The following is a 20245-nucleotide window of genomic DNA, read 5'->3' as shown; positions in this document are numbered from 1 at the left end:
CTACCCAAGTTGGTCTGCTGAGCGTGCAGTGCCTTTCCCCTTCCAACGCAGCAGTAAGATGTGCAACTTGATGGACATGTACCCGATGTAATACCTGGTACCATGTTTTACTGGCTGGCTCAAACGGCAATAGGAAAATGCTCACCAAATGCTGGTTTGGGGAGGTGATTTACTGTAAATAAGTAAAAAGGAAAATGAGGATTGCGTTCTGTTTGAGTATGGTCCTGGATGGGCATATGAAGGCAGTCCTGAGTAGGTATTTATATTATTCCTGGAGGGAATAATATAAATATTATACACCAGAATAATATAAATATATACATCAGAAGACAAACCTCTGTAAAAGTCCAGGAAAGCCCGTGGGTGCAGCACTGTTGCAACCTGAGCCCGATGCAATGGCAGTGCCTGGGGACTTGCTGGGCTTTGTTCTCCCACCTCATATTTTTGTAGGAAAGTATTTTTTCATTTACCTTTTTATTTGTTTCTTGTTTTGAACTTTCTCTCTTTTCTATGATTTTGGCAAACTTTTGTAGAATGAAAATTTATTTTCCAGCTTTTGTTCCAGCAACAAAATGTTTGCTCTCAAGGAGTTAATATTAAAATGGGAGGTCACTTCCAACACCAAACTACTCGCAGTTCTTTTTGAGTTTTCACAATATCTCTTTGACTCAATTTTTTTTACTTTTGGCTGAAACTTTTTTTAACAAACATATCTTTGGGAAATAATTAAATATCCTTCTACCCTTCTAAATTAGGATGACAGCTGTTTAAAACTCAAATCCTCACACTAACTGTAGACATCAAACTAACATTTCTGAAAGAAAGCAGGGAATACTTACTATATGAAAACATTTTTGGACCTCTTAAAGATGCATAAATGCAATTTTAAAGTCTTGTGCAGGCATGCTGTAATGTATAAACTCTTCTGTCCCTGAGCTTGTCTCATTTTATGGCTTTGAGCCAGAGCTACCTGTTGAGGATTCTGAAGTTGGTCATCTCCATCCATATGTAGGCACCAAAGTAAAAGCTGAAGAGGAACCTTCACCTCTTAAACTCAGTTCAGATCCTTGTTCTGAGCTCCTTCCACATAAACCAAACACCTCTGAAGAAAGTTTTTTTTTTTATGTTGGCAGCTAAGGCCTTCCTTACCCGTTTTACATTGCTGTAAATGAAGGTGTGAGCTTCATAAACAGTCAGTTGTGTTGGTATAACCCTTGCATGGCCTTCTTGGCTCCGCTAAGGAACCACAAGCAACATCTACCTTTGCTGTGTCTACATGGGAGTTACGTGATAGTGCCAGACTTTCCATGTGAGCAAGGGTGAAATCCAAATTGAAAGCAAGGTGGTCTTCCTCCACCAGCATTGATGACTTGGTCCTCATTGCCCTGTCCTGCTTCTACGATAGCGTAATGCTTGATCCCAGGCTGTTGAAAGTGTTTTGTGTTTTCATAGAATCATAGAATCCTTTACAATGGAAAAGACCCTTAAGAGCATTGAGGTAACCCAGCACTGCCAAGGCCACCACTGTACCATGTCCCTAAGTGCCACAGCTACACATCATTTAAATACCATCAGGGATGGTGACTCCATCGTCACCTGGGCAGCCTGTGCCAGCGCCTGGCAGCCCTTTCGGTGCAGAATGTTCCCTCACACCCAATCTCACCCGCCCCTGGCGCAACGTGAGGCCGTTTGCTCTCGTCCTGTCGCTGGTTCCTGGGGAGCAGAGACCGACCCCCCTGGCTACAGCCTCCTGCCAGGCCGTTGCAGAGCCACCGGGTCCCCCCCAGCCCCCTTCTCTCCAGGCTGACCCCCCCGCCCCCCCAGGCTGGTGCCCCAGCCCCTGCCCCAGCCCCTGCCCGGCTCTGGACACGCTCCAGCCCCTCAGTGTCTGTCTGGCCGTGAGGGGCCCAACGCTGAGCCCAGGCCCCGCGGGGCGGCCCCACCGGTGCCCAGGGCAGGGGGACGGGCGCTGCCCCGGCCCTGCCGGCCACACCGTTTCGGACACCAGCCGGGACGCCGCTGGCCTCCTGGGCCACCTGGGCACGCTGGGGGCTCATGCCCAGCCGCTGCCGCCCAGCCCCCCCGGGCCCTGTCCCGCCGGGCAGTTCCCAGCCCCCTGCCTCCAGCCCGCAGCTGCCGGGGGTTGTTAGACTTGGTCCTCATTGTGCCATCCTGCCTCTGCAACAGCGTGACACTCAACCACAGGGTGCTGAAAGACTTTCATGTTATCACAACATCCCCAAATTTTTGTGCACCACCTGTAGGAAGAAAAAAAGGCCATGAAAGGTTGAAGGCCAGGCTGGACGGGGCTTGGAGCAACCTAGGCTAGCGGAAGGGGCCCCTGCCCATGGCAAGGGGGTGGGACTAGATGATCTTTAAGGTTCCAGCCAACGTAAACCATACTATGACTCTATGAAAATATGGGGATAGTGAGGGTGCCAGGTGGCCCTAAAAGCAGACAGTCTGAGATGTGCGAGTTCCCTGTGCCCACCTGGGTATGGATGAGCGCTGGACATGGGGAGCAGCTGGGTGGGCACCTCTGATGCATGGGTGTCATTGCAGAGCCTCAGAGCATGCCACTGCTCGCCCGCTCCCCCAGCACCAACCGTAAATACCCACCTCTGCCTGTTGATAAGCTGGAAGAGGAGATCAACCGCCGGATGGCAGATGACAACAAGCTCTTTCGGGAAGAGTTCAATGTAAGTGCCTTTGCTTCTTCCCCTGAATCCTGCAGCCTGCTCTCAGCATCGGGCTTATGACACAGCGAGTTAAAAGCTGGTCTTGCTTCGCAGAGCGGGGACAATGCAGCTGATATGCTGCAGTGTGCAGCAGTACCTTGCCTGGGGATGGCGTGTCAACCCAGGGGGCAATTGAGGTGATAAAATAACAGTGCTGGGTGCTGTGCTTCAAAAGAGCGTATCTGGGAGCTTCACAAAGGGAGTGATGGTCAGGTCCTCAAGGGGTTTCTCAAAGGGCTGGGAGGTGAGAGGACTGATTCTGTCCCTGAACCTGCAGCAAGGATGGGCAAGCTTCTACCCCTGACATTCCCGATGGAAAGCAGAGGTTTTCTAGCAATCACCACTACGATGTTACATTTTTCTGGGTTCAGGAGGTGTCCTGGATGTCTTAGGGTCTTCCAGAGCTTCCCTGCCTGCTGGTTTCATCTCAAGCTCTACCTTCTTCCTCCCAGTCCTCATGGCTTCAATCCACAAACAGCCAAAACAAGAGCTCTGATAGAGAAACAGAAATGACCCCGTCTGTTTCAATGAGCTGTTAACCCTGAAACAGAATGATGACAATTTATAGGACAGCAGTGAATAATAATTCCAGGTATTATGCTTATCCCACAATGCCAGAGCATCTCTTCTGAGATATCTACAACAACTTCTTGATGTTGCTGATCTCTGCAGCTTCTTGTGATGATAAACCTGTTTTACCTTGGCAATACAAAAATAGGCACAGCAGTACTGAGGTAGCGGACAAAGTTAAATAACGAGCTGGAGTATTGCAGCGTGTAGTGTTGGAGCCGCTGAACTACCTGGACTCTCCACGAGCCTGATTAATGAAAGAAAATCCATTGTTGGATCGGGTTGTCTGCACTGCGAAGGTGCCATCTGCAGATACATAAAGCCTTCCGTCCGAGGCACGATGCAGCAATATGAGGATGACGAGTAGATAAAAAAACGCCACTCAGTTTTCTCCAGTTGTGGCACAACTTGATACCCTTCCTGGCCGCGCTTTGATGAAACTAAATAGGTGCAATGAATGCCCGGGGAGGGGGATTTTGGGGGTTATAAATACTTGATTACCCTGAAGACTTCCGTTGCCAAAGCATGTCTGTCCTGCCAGCTGGAGGAAGGGATGGTGAATACCTTCATTACATTCTCATCCTCTTCGCTATTCAACGGGGATGTGGAGTGACGGTGCTGGGGAAGCACCTCCTCTGCTCCAGCGTGAAACCTGGCTGCTGTGACCAGGACAGCATTGACTGTGACCCCAGCACCCTCAACCCAAAGGTCCCTGGTGCTGCTGCATGAAGAATAACTCCCTGCATGGGTGCTCCTGCCCATCGCTGGGTGTGCTTGGGCGATGGGGCTTTGATGGGGTCACCCTTAACATCCCCATTCACACAGGAAATCTCAGCCGGAGCCTCCGTGGGCAGAAAGGAGCTTCTTGGTCGCTAGGCTGGTGGGTTTGGTGTTGGAGGCTTTGCTGCCACCTCGTGTTCATGGGTCTTAAGATTCCAGATACCACATTTCGGAACGGATTTGTTCTCTTTGGTCCAGCTCAGGCTATTTAAATGGTCACGCAGAGCTCCGTGGGGAGGAGGAGCTGGTGCTGGGGTGGGGGTGAGAGGTGTGGATGGTGGGGACATGTCCCAAAGGGCAGGATGCTCTGATGTGGCATGCACCGACACACTGGCTGAGTTACAACCATGCCGTAAGAACATCATGGAAACCCCCCTTTTCTGCCATTGCAGGCTCTCCCAGCGTGTCCCATACAGGCCACGTGCGAAGCTGCTTCCAAGGAGGAGAACAAGGAGAAGAACAGATATGTGAACATTTTGCCCTGTAGGTATCGGAGCTGGGTGGGCGGGGAGGGACACAGCTAGTGCTCCTGCCAGGGCTCCCCATTTCTGGTTTTGGGGTGAGCAAGGGCAGGGTTGAAGTCATTTTGCTTCCCAGATGGGTTGCTGCAGCTGCTTTAGCTTTAGATACCTGTGAGGAGGAGCTCCTCAGAGCCGTCAGCGGCCAGGAGGCCGGGAAAAATGAAATGGCCGGGAAATGCCGAAACAGTCAGCTCTTGCCAAGTGGCATGGGGTAGCGGGCTGGCTCAGGGGCTTCCTCAAATGTCTGCACTCTGCAAAAGAAAAACTTCCTTGGGCAAGGTCTAGCACCTCTCCAGGCTTAAGCAAGAAAAATTTGGAGGGATAAAGGTGTTTGTGTGTGTGTGTAGCCAGTGAGCCCAGGCTTCGCTCCAACGCCTGGCTTTTTTGCTGTGCCAGGTATCAGCTACATGGAGGGAGTTGGTTATAATGCAGAGTTTTAATTTGCTTCCAGATGATCACTCCAGGGTTCACCTGACTCCTGTAGAAGGGGTTCCTGACTCCGACTACATCAACGCCTCCTTCATTAATGTGAGTTTTGTAAGTTGAAGGGGATATCCCTACCAGCTGCACCCTGGTGGGTAGTGCCAGGAGCATGGGGCTTTTATGGCGTGTGACTTGTGAGAGGAAGGGACTTAACTCCTACGTTAACATCTCCCCAGCTCCTCCAGAGCAATAAATTATGCTGTATTTCGATCTTGTAACCTTTGTGTGGCCATGGTAGAGCTCACTGTGCTTCACTTCACATCTTGAGCCCAGATGAGTGTGGTTGGAGTAAGAGGCTGAGAGCTGGAACTCAAATTCTAACTGTATCTATGCCCTTGCTCAGCTGCTTTGCCATAGTCCCATCTCTTCCAGCCTCTCTTTTTCCCCACTTCTAAAATAATGAGAAGCACTTGCACTCCTTGGAGTACTGCAAAGCCAAGCTGGGTGGTTTGGAGGGGATTTGGGAACCATTCCTGCAGGAACTGAGGATTTCTGATTAACAGCTGATGAAGGGTATGGCCGGTTAAGCATCGGTGCTTCCCAGCTTGCAGGGTTGGACGTGGGAAGGGAGTGAAAAAGAAATCAAGGAACCCAGCTAAAACAGAAACAACATTGCCCTGCTCTGCTTCTAGGAGGAGGTGGATCCTATATGGTTATCTCCATATAGTTCAAATAAGTTGGAAGGATAGTGTGAAGAAGTAGACTTTGAGAGAGATGGAGGCACATGAAGAAAAGCAAGACCCAAAATAGCTTTTTCCTTTCTTCACCAATAAATAAATATCCATTAGGAAATACACGAAATCAAGTCCCATGAGTTCAACAGCCCTGTCTCCAGAAGATTAATGATGATTTTCACATGACGCTCTGGATGCAGAGTCTGATCCCAGTGGAAGGGCTGTTGGGTGCCACTTCATTAGCGCTTTATGCCAACAAGTGGGGTTGTTTCTGCGTTATGGGAGCGTGGAGGGTGTTGCTGCAGGGTAAGGTCCCTTTGCACAGCAATTTCCCATTACCTCTGCCCCACTGTTGTGCTGTTTCTCCCCTCGGAAGCTGCAGCCCCTTCTCTGCACAAGGGAAAGTGAGTGATAGAGCAGGTGATAGGTCTGTTTATTAATGATGTAGATGCATTTCACAACTTTTGTGTTAGACAAATGCTCATCTTTCATTTGTCTTCCTTTTTCTCATTTTCTATATAGGGGTACCAAGAGAAAAACAAGTTCATTGCTGCACAAGGTAAATGCTTGTTTATTCCCATAGCTCTGGCGGCTGGCAGTTGGTCTGGGGTCCTTCTGCTCTGCGGAACTGTGCCAGTCTAACCACAGCACAGCACCTTGCAGAGCTCCCCTGATCAGAAGGAGGCTTGGCTGGCCCACAGTTTGTTCCCAGAATGGTTTTCCCAGTCAATAGACCGGTGCTGGATGCGTTGGGGGAAGAAGAGAAGCCCTACCTGTGCAATACCACTTGCTGGAGGGTGTCAAAGCATTTTGGCCCTGATCCTTGTGCTTCCACCCTGGCCCACAGCTGCAGGTGGTCATGATCTCTGGAAATATTGCCAGTGAGCTGCTCAATTAACTTCCCCAAGTCTGCCCATGGGAGGTGTTTTGCATTTCCACTCTTGACTTGCAAGTGGGTTAGAGCATCACCTGCCAGTTTGCCTGGCTCTTCCTGAAGAAGGAAGGCTGGATCGGGCCCTTCAGCGGCACCAGGCTGGGGTAAAGCTTTGGCTCTGCTGTTCACTTGGTTCACCCCTAACCTCAGGCTTGGCAAGGGAGTCTAGGTAGAGTTAGCTCCTTGTCTGGCAGGTGGCAGGTAACTATTCTCGTGCCACATTGAAGCAGGTTCCCATGGTTAAAGCCCAAGACTCCAGGGTAGGACTTCTGCAAACTGTTTGAAACAGCCACAGTTTCCCTGGGTGACCTTGGGCAAGCCGTTTCCCCATGCTCCGTTTGTTTGATTTCCCCTTCTTTGGCTAAAAATGGACTTCCTGATCATAAAACATATCCAAAAAGCCCAGGTATCGTGTGATAGGATTGTTCCTTGGTTTAGCCCAGCCACCAAAGCACCTCCATGCTGACATCTATTGGTGACAAATATGTTGCATCATGCGCGACATGGGACTTCACATGCTGGGTTTCTGTCCCAGCGCTTGAAGGGTTGATCCCAAAGATAACGTTTCGTTTTACCTTTCCCTTAGGACCAAAGGAAGAAACCGTGAACGATTTTTGGAGGATGATTTGGGAGCAAAACACAGCAACAATTGTCATGGTGACCAACCTGAAAGAGAGGAAGGAGGTAGGTGTCAGAAAGCTTCATGGGCTGGTATGTAAAATCCAAATCCAGCACGTCTCATGTCCATCGGCATGACTTGGAGCCAATCCCAGGCTTGCCAGGGAATAGAGCTCACCTGTGCCCGTTTTCTCTCCCCGCAGTGTAAGTGTGCTCAGTACTGGCCGGATCAGGGCTGCTGGACATATGGGAACATCCGAGTGTCCGTGGAGGATGTGACCGTCCTGGTGGATTACACCGTGCGGAAGTTCTGCATCCAGCAGGTGCCGGGGCTTGTGTCTCCCATCCCATCCCTCCCCTCTCTGTGCTGGACATCCAACATGTGCTGCCATGCTCCTCAAATCCTCCGAGCTGCTGTGAAAGCAGAGTTGGGATGAAATTGTCTCCATCATCCATTTTAACTAGAGCTATTAAGAATTTACTCATCTTAAGCACGTGGGAGCCCGTTCCAAGTGGGTACCAGCATGGCTGTACTGGGACCTGATGGATGCCAAGGCTGAAATTCAGTCTTGTATTACTCCAGCATTTAGTGTTACCAGTATCAGTTCCAGCTCTCACCCACAGATACTTAATTCCTGCAAATAATCAGATTTCTCCCATGAGCCAAGATAAAATCCAGCGCTGTATGAATTAGTTTTGATTGCTGTCCCATCTGTCGCTACATTTTCTGATCCGCCAAGGAGACTCTGGATGCTCCAGTCACTCAGTTTTCCTGCTGCCCTCAGAGGCAGGCAAGGAAGAGCTGGAGATTGAAAACCTGTCTGGACCCTGAGCAGGGTTCTCCTGAGCCCCACCCTTCACTCCAACTACCTGGACATCAGTGGTTTCCTCCCCTGCCTTTAATATGAGGATGCTATGGGCAGAGGTGTGGGAAAGGATGGAGCAGCGGCTTCTGTTTGAGCTCACTGGGAATGAAATATGACAGCTTCTGCTGGAGCTGCAGCTGAGGCCAGGCTGGCATTTCTTACCCCTAGGCTGTGGGATGTGATGCTGAGCGGTTAAAATGTCATGCATTTAGAGATTAATTTGGCCCCAGAGCCTGGGTCCATGCCCTTTCGGCTTGTGGATGCTAGTGTTTCTCAAGCTGTCCAGCTTAGTCTTGGTGCTGTAACTCTCTCTCTGCACTTGCTTTTGGGGAAAGAATTAGAATTGGAGTATTTATCATTAACCTGAATACACATTTCCCTTTCAGGTTGGCGATGTCACAAACAAGAAGCCTCAGCGCCTGGTAACTCAGTTCCACTTCACCAGCTGGCCCGACTTCGGGGTCCCCTTCACCCCCATTGGGATGCTGAAGTTCTTGAAGAAGGTGAAAACGTGTAATCCCCAATACGCAGGAGCAATAGTAGTCCACTGCAGGTAAGTCCTGGTGTCATGCCTGACCTCTACCTCTCCTGAGTCACTTGGAAAACATCTCCTATTGAATACTGAAAAGATTTTCTCGGTCAGGCCTGTTTTATTATTTTTATTTAACTTCCCCATGTTAAATGGGGATGTTCCACATGGGAACATTCCAAAAAATGCATGTGAACTGAAGGAACATCTTGAAATCAGTGATGTGATGGTGTTAAAATTTATGTTGAGTGGTGGTGTGGCTTAACCCCAGCTGGCAACTAAGTACCATGCAGCCGCTTGCTCGCTGGCCCCCTGCCCCAGTGGGATGGGGAGGAGAACTGGGAAGAAGGTAAAATCCATGGGTTGAGATAAGAACAGTTTAATAATTGAAATAAAAGACAGTAATAATGATGAAGATTATAATAATAACAACAACAACAATAATTGTAATGGAAAGGGAGATGGGAGAGAGAGAGGAATAAACCCCAAGACAGACAAGTGATGCACAATACAATCACCCACCACCTGCTGACCGGTGCCCAGCCAGTCCCCCAGCAGCGATAGGCCCCTCCTGGCCAGCCCCCGCCCAGTTCATATCCTGGGCATGACGTTCTATGGTATGGAATAGCCCTTTGGCTAGTTCGGGTCAGTGTCCTGGCTCCTCTCCCTCCCGGCTCCTTGTGCAGCCCCTCGCTGGCAGAGCACTGGGAACTGAAAAGGCCTTGGCTTAGGGTAAGCACGACTTAGCAACCACTGAAACATCAGCATGTTATCAACGTTGTTCTCCTGCTAAACCCAAAACACAGCGCTGTACCACCTACTGGGAAGAAAATTAACTCTGTCCCAGCTGAAACCAGGACAGTATTCACCTCTCATTCTATACCATTTACATCATGCCCAGGTCCAACACTTTGCAACACCCGATCACCTTTCCTGTCTTTTGTTGTTCTTCAGTGGCCTGACTCTTGAGTACGTGAGCATCTACATGATGTACCTTCACAAACAAGTTCTCCACGCAGGCAGCAACATCTTGCCACAGTGCAGCAGCCCAGATGGGTTTCACCTCTGCACTGCCAGTTACCCTGCTTCCATCGCTGCAGCCACCCCCACAGGGGATTTGTCACCATCCATGGGTCAATGTAGAGATGGAAGTAGTGGCCGTTTTTCTTGGTCAGCGGTGTCTAAAGCCAGCTGGATGGCTTTCACCACTGCAAACCAACTCAATTCACCTTCAGCAGCTTCTGGGACTTGTAGGGGACTCCATGCAGCCGCCTTCTACCTCTGATGCTCCCTACAGCATAGCAGGACCCATCAGTAAACAGGGAATATTGCTTCTCATTTCCTGATAATTTATTATACAGTGGGGTCTCTTCAGCACGTGTCACCTCTTCCTCTGGTGATATTCCAAAATCTTTGCCTTCTGGCTAGTCCATGTTCACTTCCAAGATTTCTATGCAACTGGCATTTCCTATTTGAGCTCTCTGTGTGACCAGCATGACCCACTTGCTCCGTGTAGCATCAGTTGTGTGATATGTAGAGAAGATCCCTTTGAACATCCAGCCCAGCACTGGCAGCTGGGCTGCCAGGAGGAGCTGTGCTTCAGTACCAACCACTTCCAAAGCAGCTCAAACCCCTTCATAGGTGGCCTGTACCTCTTTTTCAGTTGGAGTGTAGTGAGCCTCTGACCCTCTATATCCCCAGCTCCAAAAGCCCAAGGGTCAGCCCCGAGTCTCCCCTGGTGCTTTCTGCCAAGGCTGCAGTGTAGAGCACATTCTTTACATCTTGCCCTGCCTGGACCGGCCCAAGGGCTACTGCATGAACTGTCTCCTGTTTAGTGGTTCAGACACTTGTTGTTGCTCAGGGCCCCATTTGAAATCATTCTTCTTCCAGGTCACCTGATATAGAGGGCTTGCAATCAGGCTGTAATTTGGCATCTGCATTCTCCAGAACCTCACAATACCTAGAAAAAACTTGTGTTTCCTTTTTACTAGTTGGCAGAGACATAGCTGTTACTTTGTTGATCATATCCATTGGGATCTGATGATGCCCACCTTGACATTTTATTCCTAAAAACTGGATCTCCTGCACAGGTCCCTCGGCCTTACTTTCGTTTATGGCAAAACCAGCTTTCAGAAAGATTTGAACTGGTTTCTTCCCTTTCTCAAAACTTCTCTTGCTGTATTACCCCACACAATAATACCACTGATGTATTGCAGGTGTTCCAGAGCTTCACCCTGTTCCAGCGCAGCCTGGCTCAGTCCGTGGCAGGTGGCAGGGCTGTGTTTCCACCCCAGGGCAGTTGATTCCAGGTGTACTGGACATTCCTCCAAGTGAAAGCAAACCATGGCCTGCACTCTGCTGCCAAAGGGATCAAGAAGAATGCATTAGCGATATCAACGGTGTCATACCACTTCGGTGCCTTTGACTCCCGTTCATACTGAAATTCTAGCATGTCTGGCATGGCAGCACTCACCAGCAGCGTGACTTCATTCAGGCCATGATAGCCTGCTGTTAGTCTCCACTCTCCATTAGACTTTTGCACTGGCCATATGGGCTGTTAAAGGGTGAGCAAGTTGTGTTGATCACTCCTTGGCTCTCCACTTGATTCATCAGCTCCTGGATGGGAATCGGGGAGTCTCGGTTGGCACGGTATTGCTGCCGGTGCACTGTGGTGGTAACAGTTGGCACTAGTTGTTCCTGCAGAAGAGTCCTCCGAGAGATCAGGCAAGGTAGAGAGCTGCTTAATTTCCTCCATCTCCAAGGCAGCTACACCAAAAGCCCACCAGTACCCTTCTGGGTCCTTGAAATACCCTTTCCTGAGATAGTTATGCCAAGGATGCACAGAGCCTCAGGGCCAGTCCCAGTGGGTGCTCTTGGCACTCATTCCCAGTCAGGCTCACTTCAGCCTCACAGTCAGCCATTGGGATCCCCTTGTCACTCCAGAAATACAAATGGGTTCTGCCCACTCATAGTTTGATGGCATTAGGGGACAGTGTGCACCTGGAGCCTCATACTGCTGTGGGTCTGACGTGCCAGGCCATTGGATCCACCCAGTCCAGTAAACCCAGTTGTCCTTTTCCTCCACCTGGCTGGAGGCAGGGCGCCTCTAGTCCTGGTCATAGTATTGTCCACTTGCTTTTGTAAAAATGGATTACAATTCCTATCCGTAGGATCAAGATCAGCTCTTCTGCTCGGTCTGGGGAGTTGCCCACTGGAGACTGGAGCAGCAGCCTTCCTGGAAGAACCCCTGTTTGTGGTTGTTTTTCCTTGCAACTCACATACCAGTACCTCCAGGGTCAAGGTAGATTTTCATCCCACTTCCTCATGTCCTCTCTGTGGCCCCTCTGGTAAAACCACAGGGTACCCCGTGGTGTGTACCCTCTAGATCCTCTCTCTTGACCAAAAGAATGCCTACTGTTAATAGCTGAGATGTGGGTCCATACAGGTGGATAGTAGGATCTATCCTCTTTTTGTTGCTGGTTTCAGACAGTTTTTCCACAGCCATCATGCAAGTCTGTAGGGAGGAAGGGAGATTTTTGTTGTATTGCCGTAGTTGGCGAGCCACTTCATCTACTGTCAGTGCCTCTTCATCTCGCCAGGTCGTTGCTGCCAGTGAGTTGACATATGACCATGGTGCGCTCCCTACAAGTTTCCAGCACACGGGTTGTGTGCACTGGACTTTGTCTGGATCTGTGGGTGACTGTGCATTGTTTGGGTCATAATAAACCATCTCTAGCACAGCTAATTCCCTCAGGTACTGGATACCTCTCTTCATGGTGGTCCACTTGCCTGGGTGACATATAGCATCTGCCTTGAAGGGATGCCTTTCCTTCACGCTTGACAGGAGTCACATCCAGAAGCTGAGGACTTGTGTCCATTTTCCAATCACCCTGTCAATGCCCCCTTCCCTAGAAAGTGATCCCAGCTGCTTGGCTTCCCTACTCTCTAATTCTAGGCTACTGGCCCCATTATCCCAGCATCGGAGCAGCCAGGTGGCAATGTGCTTACCTGGATGATGGCTAAAATCTTTTTGCATATCCCACATCTCACTCAGGGATACGGATCGGGTCGTTACCACTTCTTCTACCTCTTCTTCCTGTTCTTGTCATGTCCCTGCTTCACCCTTCTTTACTAAACAAGTCTTCTGTTGTGTCCATTTCTTCTTGTGTATAGGGTCAATTCATATTGGCACAGGTTGGTCCTCTAGTTCAGCTGCATTGCCCATCACTGGGGTTTGAGTAGCTGCAGTGTCTGTCACCAGGGTTGGAGTAGCCAGTGCTTGTCACAGGGGTTGGAGTAGCTGCAGATAGTTGCTTAACCCTAAACAAGACCTGAACCACATTCATGGTTGCTAGCAATAGGATCTTGCTGGTTCCAGCATTCCAAGAATATTCAAAATTCCCAAGAGCTGTTGTAACTAGGCTGGAGGAGAAGGGGAAGGTGTGGAAGCGTGTCTCCTCCGTAGGTTGGCTCTCCTAGGAGGAAAGGTAAAAGGTGTAATGGTTAATAGTTCCCAATAAATGGCTGCTGAAGCACAGAGGTGACAGCAATGCTGAGTACACAGACCAGATTAGTTTCACCCAGCCATTCTATAGTTTCATAAGCCAGCGTTGCAAAGTACAACACAGTGATAACCTTAACGCTGCCCCCCACGATGATAAACATCCCGACAGGCAGCGTGTACAGTGAGGGAGGTGGGACACACTGCGCAACAACTCTGAGAGCAAATACATCAGCATTGTGACCAGCCACTGTTAAACCAGTGTAATGAATGCTTATAACAAGTGTGTTTTAACACGCTCTGGTCAGATCTGTCATTACCTGAACCCTTCGTGCCCCACACTGGGCACCAAAAAGCACTGTTGTGGTTTAACCCCGGCCAGCAGCTCAGCCCCGCGCCGTCGCCTGCTCGCTCCCCCTGGCTGGGGTGGGGGAGAGAATCTCATGGGTAAAAGTGAGAAAACCCATGGGTTGACATAAGAACAGTTTAGTAATTGAAATGAAATATTATAATATTTTAATGGTAATAATTGTAATGAAAAGGGAGACGAGAGAGAGAAATAAACCCCAAGACAGACAAGTGATGCACAATATGATCGCCCACCACCCTCTGACTGGTGCCCAGCCAGTCCCCCAGCAGTGATCGGCCCCTCCTGGCCAGCCCCACCCCCCCCACCCCCACTCCCAGTTTATATCCTGGGCATGACGTTCTATGGTATGGAATAGCCCTTTGGCTAGTTCGGGTCAGTGTTCTGGCTCTGCTCCCTCCCGGCTCCTTGTGCAGCCCCTCGCTGGTAGAGCACGGGGAACTGAAAAGGCCTTGGCTTAGGGTAAGCACGACTTTGCAACCACTGAAACATCAGCGTGTTATCAACATTGTTCTCCTGCTAAACCCAAAACACAGAGCTGTACCAGCTACTGGGAAGAAAATTAACTCTGTCCCAGTTGAAACCAGGACAAGTGGTTGCTGGGGTTAGCTGGGTGTGGAGTGAGCCAAGCTAAGCACCGCTGCTAGGTGTTGGTGGCATCTCCCTTAGCTGTCTGCTGCTCTGGGCACGAGGGCAACATCCCTTGTTGCGAGAGGGTAGTACTCAGTTGACAGCATGCCTGGCAGCAAGGGCCATGGTGTTTGACCTCATGTGCTGTTTCAGGCACAGCAGCAAGCCTGGGGGAGCCGCAGAGGCTTAAGGCTTTCCACATTTCAGTAAGGAAAAGCCCTATGGTTAAAGGCAGAGATGATCATGTTTGCAACCTCCCAACTTCATTTTTCCAACTTCCTTCTCAGGAGGCAGCGGACAAAGGAGCTTTGTCTTTCCATAGTGTCTGCTGGCCTCATCTTTCTTCTTTTTAATGGCTGAGTTATCAACACAGAAACAAGGCTTCCCCGTGGGCTCACCTTCGTATGGTGGAGGTTGACTGGAAGGAGCAGCAGGGAGCCCATAAGGACTCTGGATGTTGTAGCTGGCTTAGGTTTTGCTTTGGCTCATCCTGCTCTCTGCCTTCATGCACTCCGGTTGTGACAGTTGCTGGAAATGCTGTGTGCATCTCTCTGCAAAACCCAGGGTACACCAAACACCAGGCTGAGGACCTCTTTCATCTCCAAAACAGATTTTGCTATTTGCTTACCGCTGGGAAGCATCTGGCTTGCTCCTGGCTGCTCTACAAGGGACCCCAAAGCCAACATTGCTGCACTGACCACTTGTCCCTTCTGCTCTTTCAGCGCTGGGGTAGGTCGCACAGGCACTTTTATCGTCATCGATGCTATGCTGGACATGATGCATGCAGAGAGGAAGGTTGATGTTTACGGCTTTGTGAGCCGGATACGGGCTCAGCGCTGCCAGATGGTACAGACAGATGTGAGTGTGCTGCTTTGGTTTCTTTGGGGCTTTGCTCGATGGAGATAGATCTCCTTTGCACAGTCAGTCCCCAGCCTGCAGCGAAGCCTACATGAGGGTTCAGCATCATCCCTCATTTTGGAGGGACGCTGCATCAAGTGAGCTTTTCACTGGATCCTGCTCTTTTTAATCCCCTTCGTAGAATCATAGAATTTTTTAGGTTGGAAAAGACCCTTAAGAGCATCAAGTCCAACCGTTAACCCAGCACTGCCAAGGCCACCACTGAACCATGTCCCCAGGCACCACAGCTATGTGTTTTTGAAATACCCCCAGGGATGGTGACACCCCTCCCCCGTCCCCGGGCAGCCTGTGCCAGCGCCTGGCAGCCCTTTCGGTGCAGAATGTTCCCTCACACCCAATCTCACCCTCCCCTGGCGCAACGTGAGGCCGTTTGCTCTCGTCCTGTCGCTGGTTCCTGGGGAGCAGAGACCGCCCCCCCTGGCTACAGCCTCCTGCCAGGCCGTTGCAGAGCCACCGGGTCCCCCCCAGCCCCCTTCTCTCCAACTTGGAGAAAGTTTTATGTCACGTTGGCTTGGTGTGGTGCAGCAAATAAAGTCCCAGTCCCCACACAATGGCAGGAAGTTTCTTATCCACTTTTCTGGGGTCTCCAAGGGGTGCCATGTTCCCAACGAGCATGGATGGGCAGTGGGGTGGTGGGTTTGCATCCAGCCATGTGCATGGGCACTGGGAAGTGCTCACTGAGCGTGAAACAGAGACTGATGGCTGCTCCCTGCAACCCTCGCAGATGCAGTATGTGTTTATATACCAAGCACTTCTGGAGCACTATCTCTACGGTGACACAGAGCTGGAGGTGACGTCATTAGAGATCCACCTCCAGAAGATCTACAACAAAGTGCCAGGGACCAGCAGCAACGGGCTGGAAGAGGAGTTTAAGGTGAGTGTGGCAGTTGTCCTGGTGCCTCTGCTCAGATGATGCTGGGCTATAGGAACCACCACACACTTGCCTGGCACTGAGTGGCTCTGAAAGCTGCCTTTGCTTTTGCTCCTTCCTCTGCAGAAGCTCACTTCAATCAAAATTCAGAATGACAAGATGAGAACAGGCAACTTGCCAGCAAACATGAAGAAGAACAGGGTGCTTCAGATAATTCCATGTAAGACTTACTTCTCTGCCTGGGGAAAGCATGCTGGGTGAGTGTGGGGACAGGATTCAGGCTGGAGAAATGGGCCAGCAGGGACCTCATGAAATTCAACAAGGCAAAGTGCAAAGTCCTGCCCCTGGGGAGGAACAACTCGAGGCACCGGCACGTGCTGGGGGCCACCCCACTGGGCAGCAGCTTGGCACAGAAGGACCTGGGGGGCTGGTGGACACCAGGTTGTCCCTGAGCCAGCAACGTGCCCTTGCTGCAAAGGCGGCCAGAGGTGTCCTGGGCTGCATCAGGCAAAGTGTTGCCAGCAGGCCGAGGGAGGTGATCCTTCCTCTCTGCTCGGTGCTGGTGAGGCCACACCTGGAGCGCTGGGACCAGTGCTGGGCTCCCCAGTACAAGAGAGACAGGGACAGGCTGGAGAGAGTCCAGCGAAGGGACCGGAGCATCTGTGCTGTGAGGAAAGGCTGAGGGAGCTGGGGCTGCTCAGCCTGGAGAGGAGAAGGCTCGGGGTGGATCTCGGAGTCTATGAACACCTGCAGGGAGGGTGCCAGGAGGACAGAGCCAGGCTCTTGCCGGTGGTGCCCAGTGACGGGACCAGGGGCCGTGGGCACAAACTGAGACCCAGGAGGGTCCCTCTGAACATCAGGAAACACGTTTTGAGTGTGCGAGGGTGACTGAGCAGTGGCACAGGTTGCCCAGGGAGGTTGTGGAGTCTCCATCCTTGGAGATATTAGAAAGCCACATGGACACAGTCCTGGGCAGCCAGCTCTGAGCAGCCCTGTTGGGCTAGGGGGGTTGGACCAGATGATCTCCAGATGCCCCTTCCAATCTCAACCACTCTGGGATTCTATGAGTGTTCAGGAGCTGTCAAGACCGAGTATTTGTGCCCACAGTAATGGAGTCACAGACTGGCTGAGGTTGGAAGGAACATCTGGAGGTCATCTGGTTCAACTGCTTCTCAAGCAGGGGCAGCATAAAGGGACAGGGCAGAGTCAAGGGCAGGTGGGTTTACATGCCCAAATGCAACGCTGCCCCTGGGGCTTTCTTGCTTTTGTTCTGTCCTGTCCCTGCCATGACTTCCTCAGCAGATGTATGCTGCCAAGGCTTTCTGCCTTGAGGGAGGAGTCCCTGTTTTGAGCAGATCCTGCTCATGGAGTCCTCAGCATCCCCTTCTCCCCCAAACCAGGGCATGGCAGAAGGCAGAACTGAGTCTGCTTGTCCCAGTCAGGTGCTGTAACCACAGGGCTCTCCTTCTTGTATCTCTGTCCTCTCACTTAGGGCTTGGTGACATCCTAGCTAGAGGTCATGCATGGTTATCAAGGAACCATGCTTTGAAGGTGTTCCCCAAAACTCAGATCATTTCACTTCTGTTTCAGATGAGTTCAACCGAGTAATCATTCCAGTGAAGAGAGGTGAAGAGAACACAGACTATGTAAATGCCTCCTTCATTGACGTGAGTCTTCTTTAATATTCTTTCCATCTTCTCCCAATGGAAACTCTACCTCATGCTGCTTCCTATGGAAAAGGATTTGTCCCAGCCCAGGATTTCATAAGGCTCTTTCCACCTGCCTTTGCTTTGTGTCACCGGATGGTGCTGGTTTCTTTCTCCAAGAAACCCACTAGTTTCCTTGTGACCCATGGATGGTGGGAGAGGAGAGCTGGAGCCTGAGCAGAGCCTCCAAATCCTGGCCTCACTTCTCTGTCTCTGGGCTCCGATGATGGCTTTGGAGAAGCAGATGCACGTAGCTGTGGAAATGATTGCTGTACAGCACCATTCATTTGGTTAGAAAACTTGTGCTAGATTAGGTAATGGAGCAATACACAGATCCCAAAACCCTTGAGAAAAAACGGGTCAATCCCATTATACCTGTCTGGGTGACGGGAGGAGGCAAGGCAGAGAGGTTAAGTGCTTTCCTCACTCTAAGGAGGAGGTAAGTGATTGCACATCCTTTTCTCGTGAGTAATCCTGTTGACTTCAGCGAGGCATCTCGTATGAGTATTTATCTTTGTGAGTGATGCCAGTGCTGGCTGACTGACAGAGCCTTGCTCTTTTCTAGCCCAATTTCTATTTTCATCTCCTAATGGCAGGAGGTTTTTTCCCCCAAAGGGAAATTACCGCCATGGGTTGAACTAGTAAAACCAACTTATTCCCAGATATAACATCCGAAATTAATTGCTCTCTGAAATCTCCATTGCTGCGTCCCCACGGGTTGCTCTGGCTGCCTGAGCATCCGACACAACACAGCCGGGAGCAGCTGCCTTGTTCTGCATCGAGATCAGAAAGCTTAAATGTCACGTAAGCAATTTTTGTTGCAGATTCAATTTCCTGCTCTGCTTAACTTTGCTTAAACAACAAGCTCCAAATGACGAAGCATCTTTAGCCACAATCTGCAGCAAGGGCACAGGGGAACGTTGGAGGTTTTTGGAAACAGAAGCGCTTGTGGAAGAGTCACCCAGTTTTACTGCTGGTTTTCATAGATCATAGCCCATATAATGGGTTGGGTTGGAAGGGACCTTAAAGATCATCTAGTTCTCTCTGGTTTTGCTTAGTTCCAAAAATCCCTGGTAAAAGTCATACCTGAAGTACTCGGAGCTTCGGCAGGGCTCTGCTCTCAGCACTTGGACTTTGCAACATTGCTCAGGAATGCTGGAAACCCAGTTCTTCCTTCACCAGATGGATGAGGTCGTGCATGTGTAGGGGATATGATCCTCCTGCCACTGCATTTCTTTAAAAACACAGATCTTACCACAGTAGAGCACTGGTTGATGCAGCTGCCGAGCAGCGGCGTGGTAATGCCCATGCGTGAGGACACAGCCCACCGTGACAGCAGGTTTCTCTGCCTAGGCTGTGGTCATTCGCACGGACAGCCATGATGCTCCCAAAATTTAACGGAGCTTGGTAACCCAACTGTGTCCAAGAGCGTTCCCCCCACTGCTCGCAGCATCCAGGCGCTGCTGATTCACCGCTGACGCTGTTTTCAAATTGCAGGGTTATCGCCAGAAGGACTCCTATATCGCCAGCCAAGGACCACTGCAGCACACGATAGAGGACTTCTGGAGGATGATCTGGGAGTGGAAATCCTGCTCCATAGTGATGCTAACGGAGCTGGAGGAGAGAGGCCAGGTACATGCCCAGGGATAGCTGCATTTAAGCACCCGCAAAATAAATCAGTGCAACCCCTTAAAATGTCCCGACAGCTGCAGCACTGCCAGTGCCTCACGCATTGGGTGCTATTTCACCCCTTCTCTGGCAGGAAATTTATTTCAGCCTCTGCTTCTAATGCAAAGAGGCCAGTTGTTTGTAGACCTGGGGTGGGAAAGTGTTCAATAAATCAAGTCTGGACCCTCTGTTCTCAAAGCACCTTTGGGTGCAGCAGGCAGCTTCTCTCTGAAGCAAGCCTGTGGGATCCCACCTGGTTTTGGGCAGCTGCCAGCCCCAGGAAGAGACTTCTTCAATTCAAGCCCATGGGAAAAATACGGGGTCTTCACCCTGTCTCGTCCTGTAATACTTTCTCAGGAGAAGTGTGCCCAGTACTGGCCATCTGACGGCTCCGTGTCCTATGGAGACATCACTGTGGAGCTGAAAAAAGAGGAGGAGTGTGAGAGCTATACGGTGCGGGACCTGCTGGTAACGAACACCAGGGTAAGAGTCTGGCCTCCCTACGGGGAGCTTGGAGCACTCTTGGGTTTGGCTGTCATTAACCCTCGCTGATGTTTATGGTGCTTTGTGATTCCTCTTGCAAGTGCTGAACTTTCCCTCTGGCATTTTCAGCTCCATCACCCCATCATCCCAAAGAAGCGTCCATCCCCTGCAATCCCACCTTGTTCCCTACGCTTACCTCCCACCTCTGAGAGTTCCTGTGCTGCTGATTGCTTGGCATCGAGCCCTGCTGTCCTGCTGCCACCCAGCAGCCCTCATCCTCCTTCTGCCTTGCGCCCATGCCCTCCACCCAGCCTCCCCCCTGCTCCCTGTTCCCCACACCCTGCCCTGCTCTGTGCCACGGGAACGCCTCCCCTCCACAAGCAGACAG

General features: G+C 50.7%; 1 protein-coding gene across 5 annotated transcripts in view; it reads left to right on the top strand.

Moving 5' to 3' along the window:
- Positions 1 to 20245, top strand: part of PTPRA (protein tyrosine phosphatase receptor type A) — a 134025-nt gene that overhangs the window by 112072 nt on the left and 1708 nt on the right. For all 5 annotated transcript variants that reach the window (XM_080396588.1, XM_080396586.1, XM_080396589.1 and 2 more), the window contains 13 exons: positions 2563 to 2699; positions 4481 to 4571; positions 5061 to 5137; positions 6289 to 6325; positions 7287 to 7384; positions 7522 to 7641; positions 8571 to 8737; positions 14934 to 15069; positions 15854 to 16003; positions 16127 to 16220; positions 17591 to 17667; positions 19204 to 19338; positions 19732 to 19857. In XM_080396588.1, coding sequence (XP_080252714.1) covers positions 2563 to 2699; positions 4481 to 4571; positions 5061 to 5137; positions 6289 to 6325; positions 7287 to 7384; positions 7522 to 7641; positions 8571 to 8737; positions 14934 to 15069; positions 15854 to 16003; positions 16127 to 16220; positions 17591 to 17667; positions 19204 to 19338; positions 19732 to 19857 — 1445 coding nt within the window. The remainder of the gene's footprint in view (positions 1 to 2562; positions 2700 to 4480; positions 4572 to 5060; positions 5138 to 6288; positions 6326 to 7286; positions 7385 to 7521; positions 7642 to 8570; positions 8738 to 14933; positions 15070 to 15853; positions 16004 to 16126; positions 16221 to 17590; positions 17668 to 19203; positions 19339 to 19731; positions 19858 to 20245) is intronic.

This window comes from Falco punctatus (assembly GCF_963210335.1).
Source record: "Falco punctatus genome assembly, chromosome: 1".
NCBI classification, from domain to species: Eukaryota; Metazoa; Chordata; class Aves; order Falconiformes; family Falconidae; genus Falco; species Falco punctatus.
Note: the sequence above shows the minus strand (reverse complement) of the source record. Positions and strands in the feature narration are given on the sequence as shown.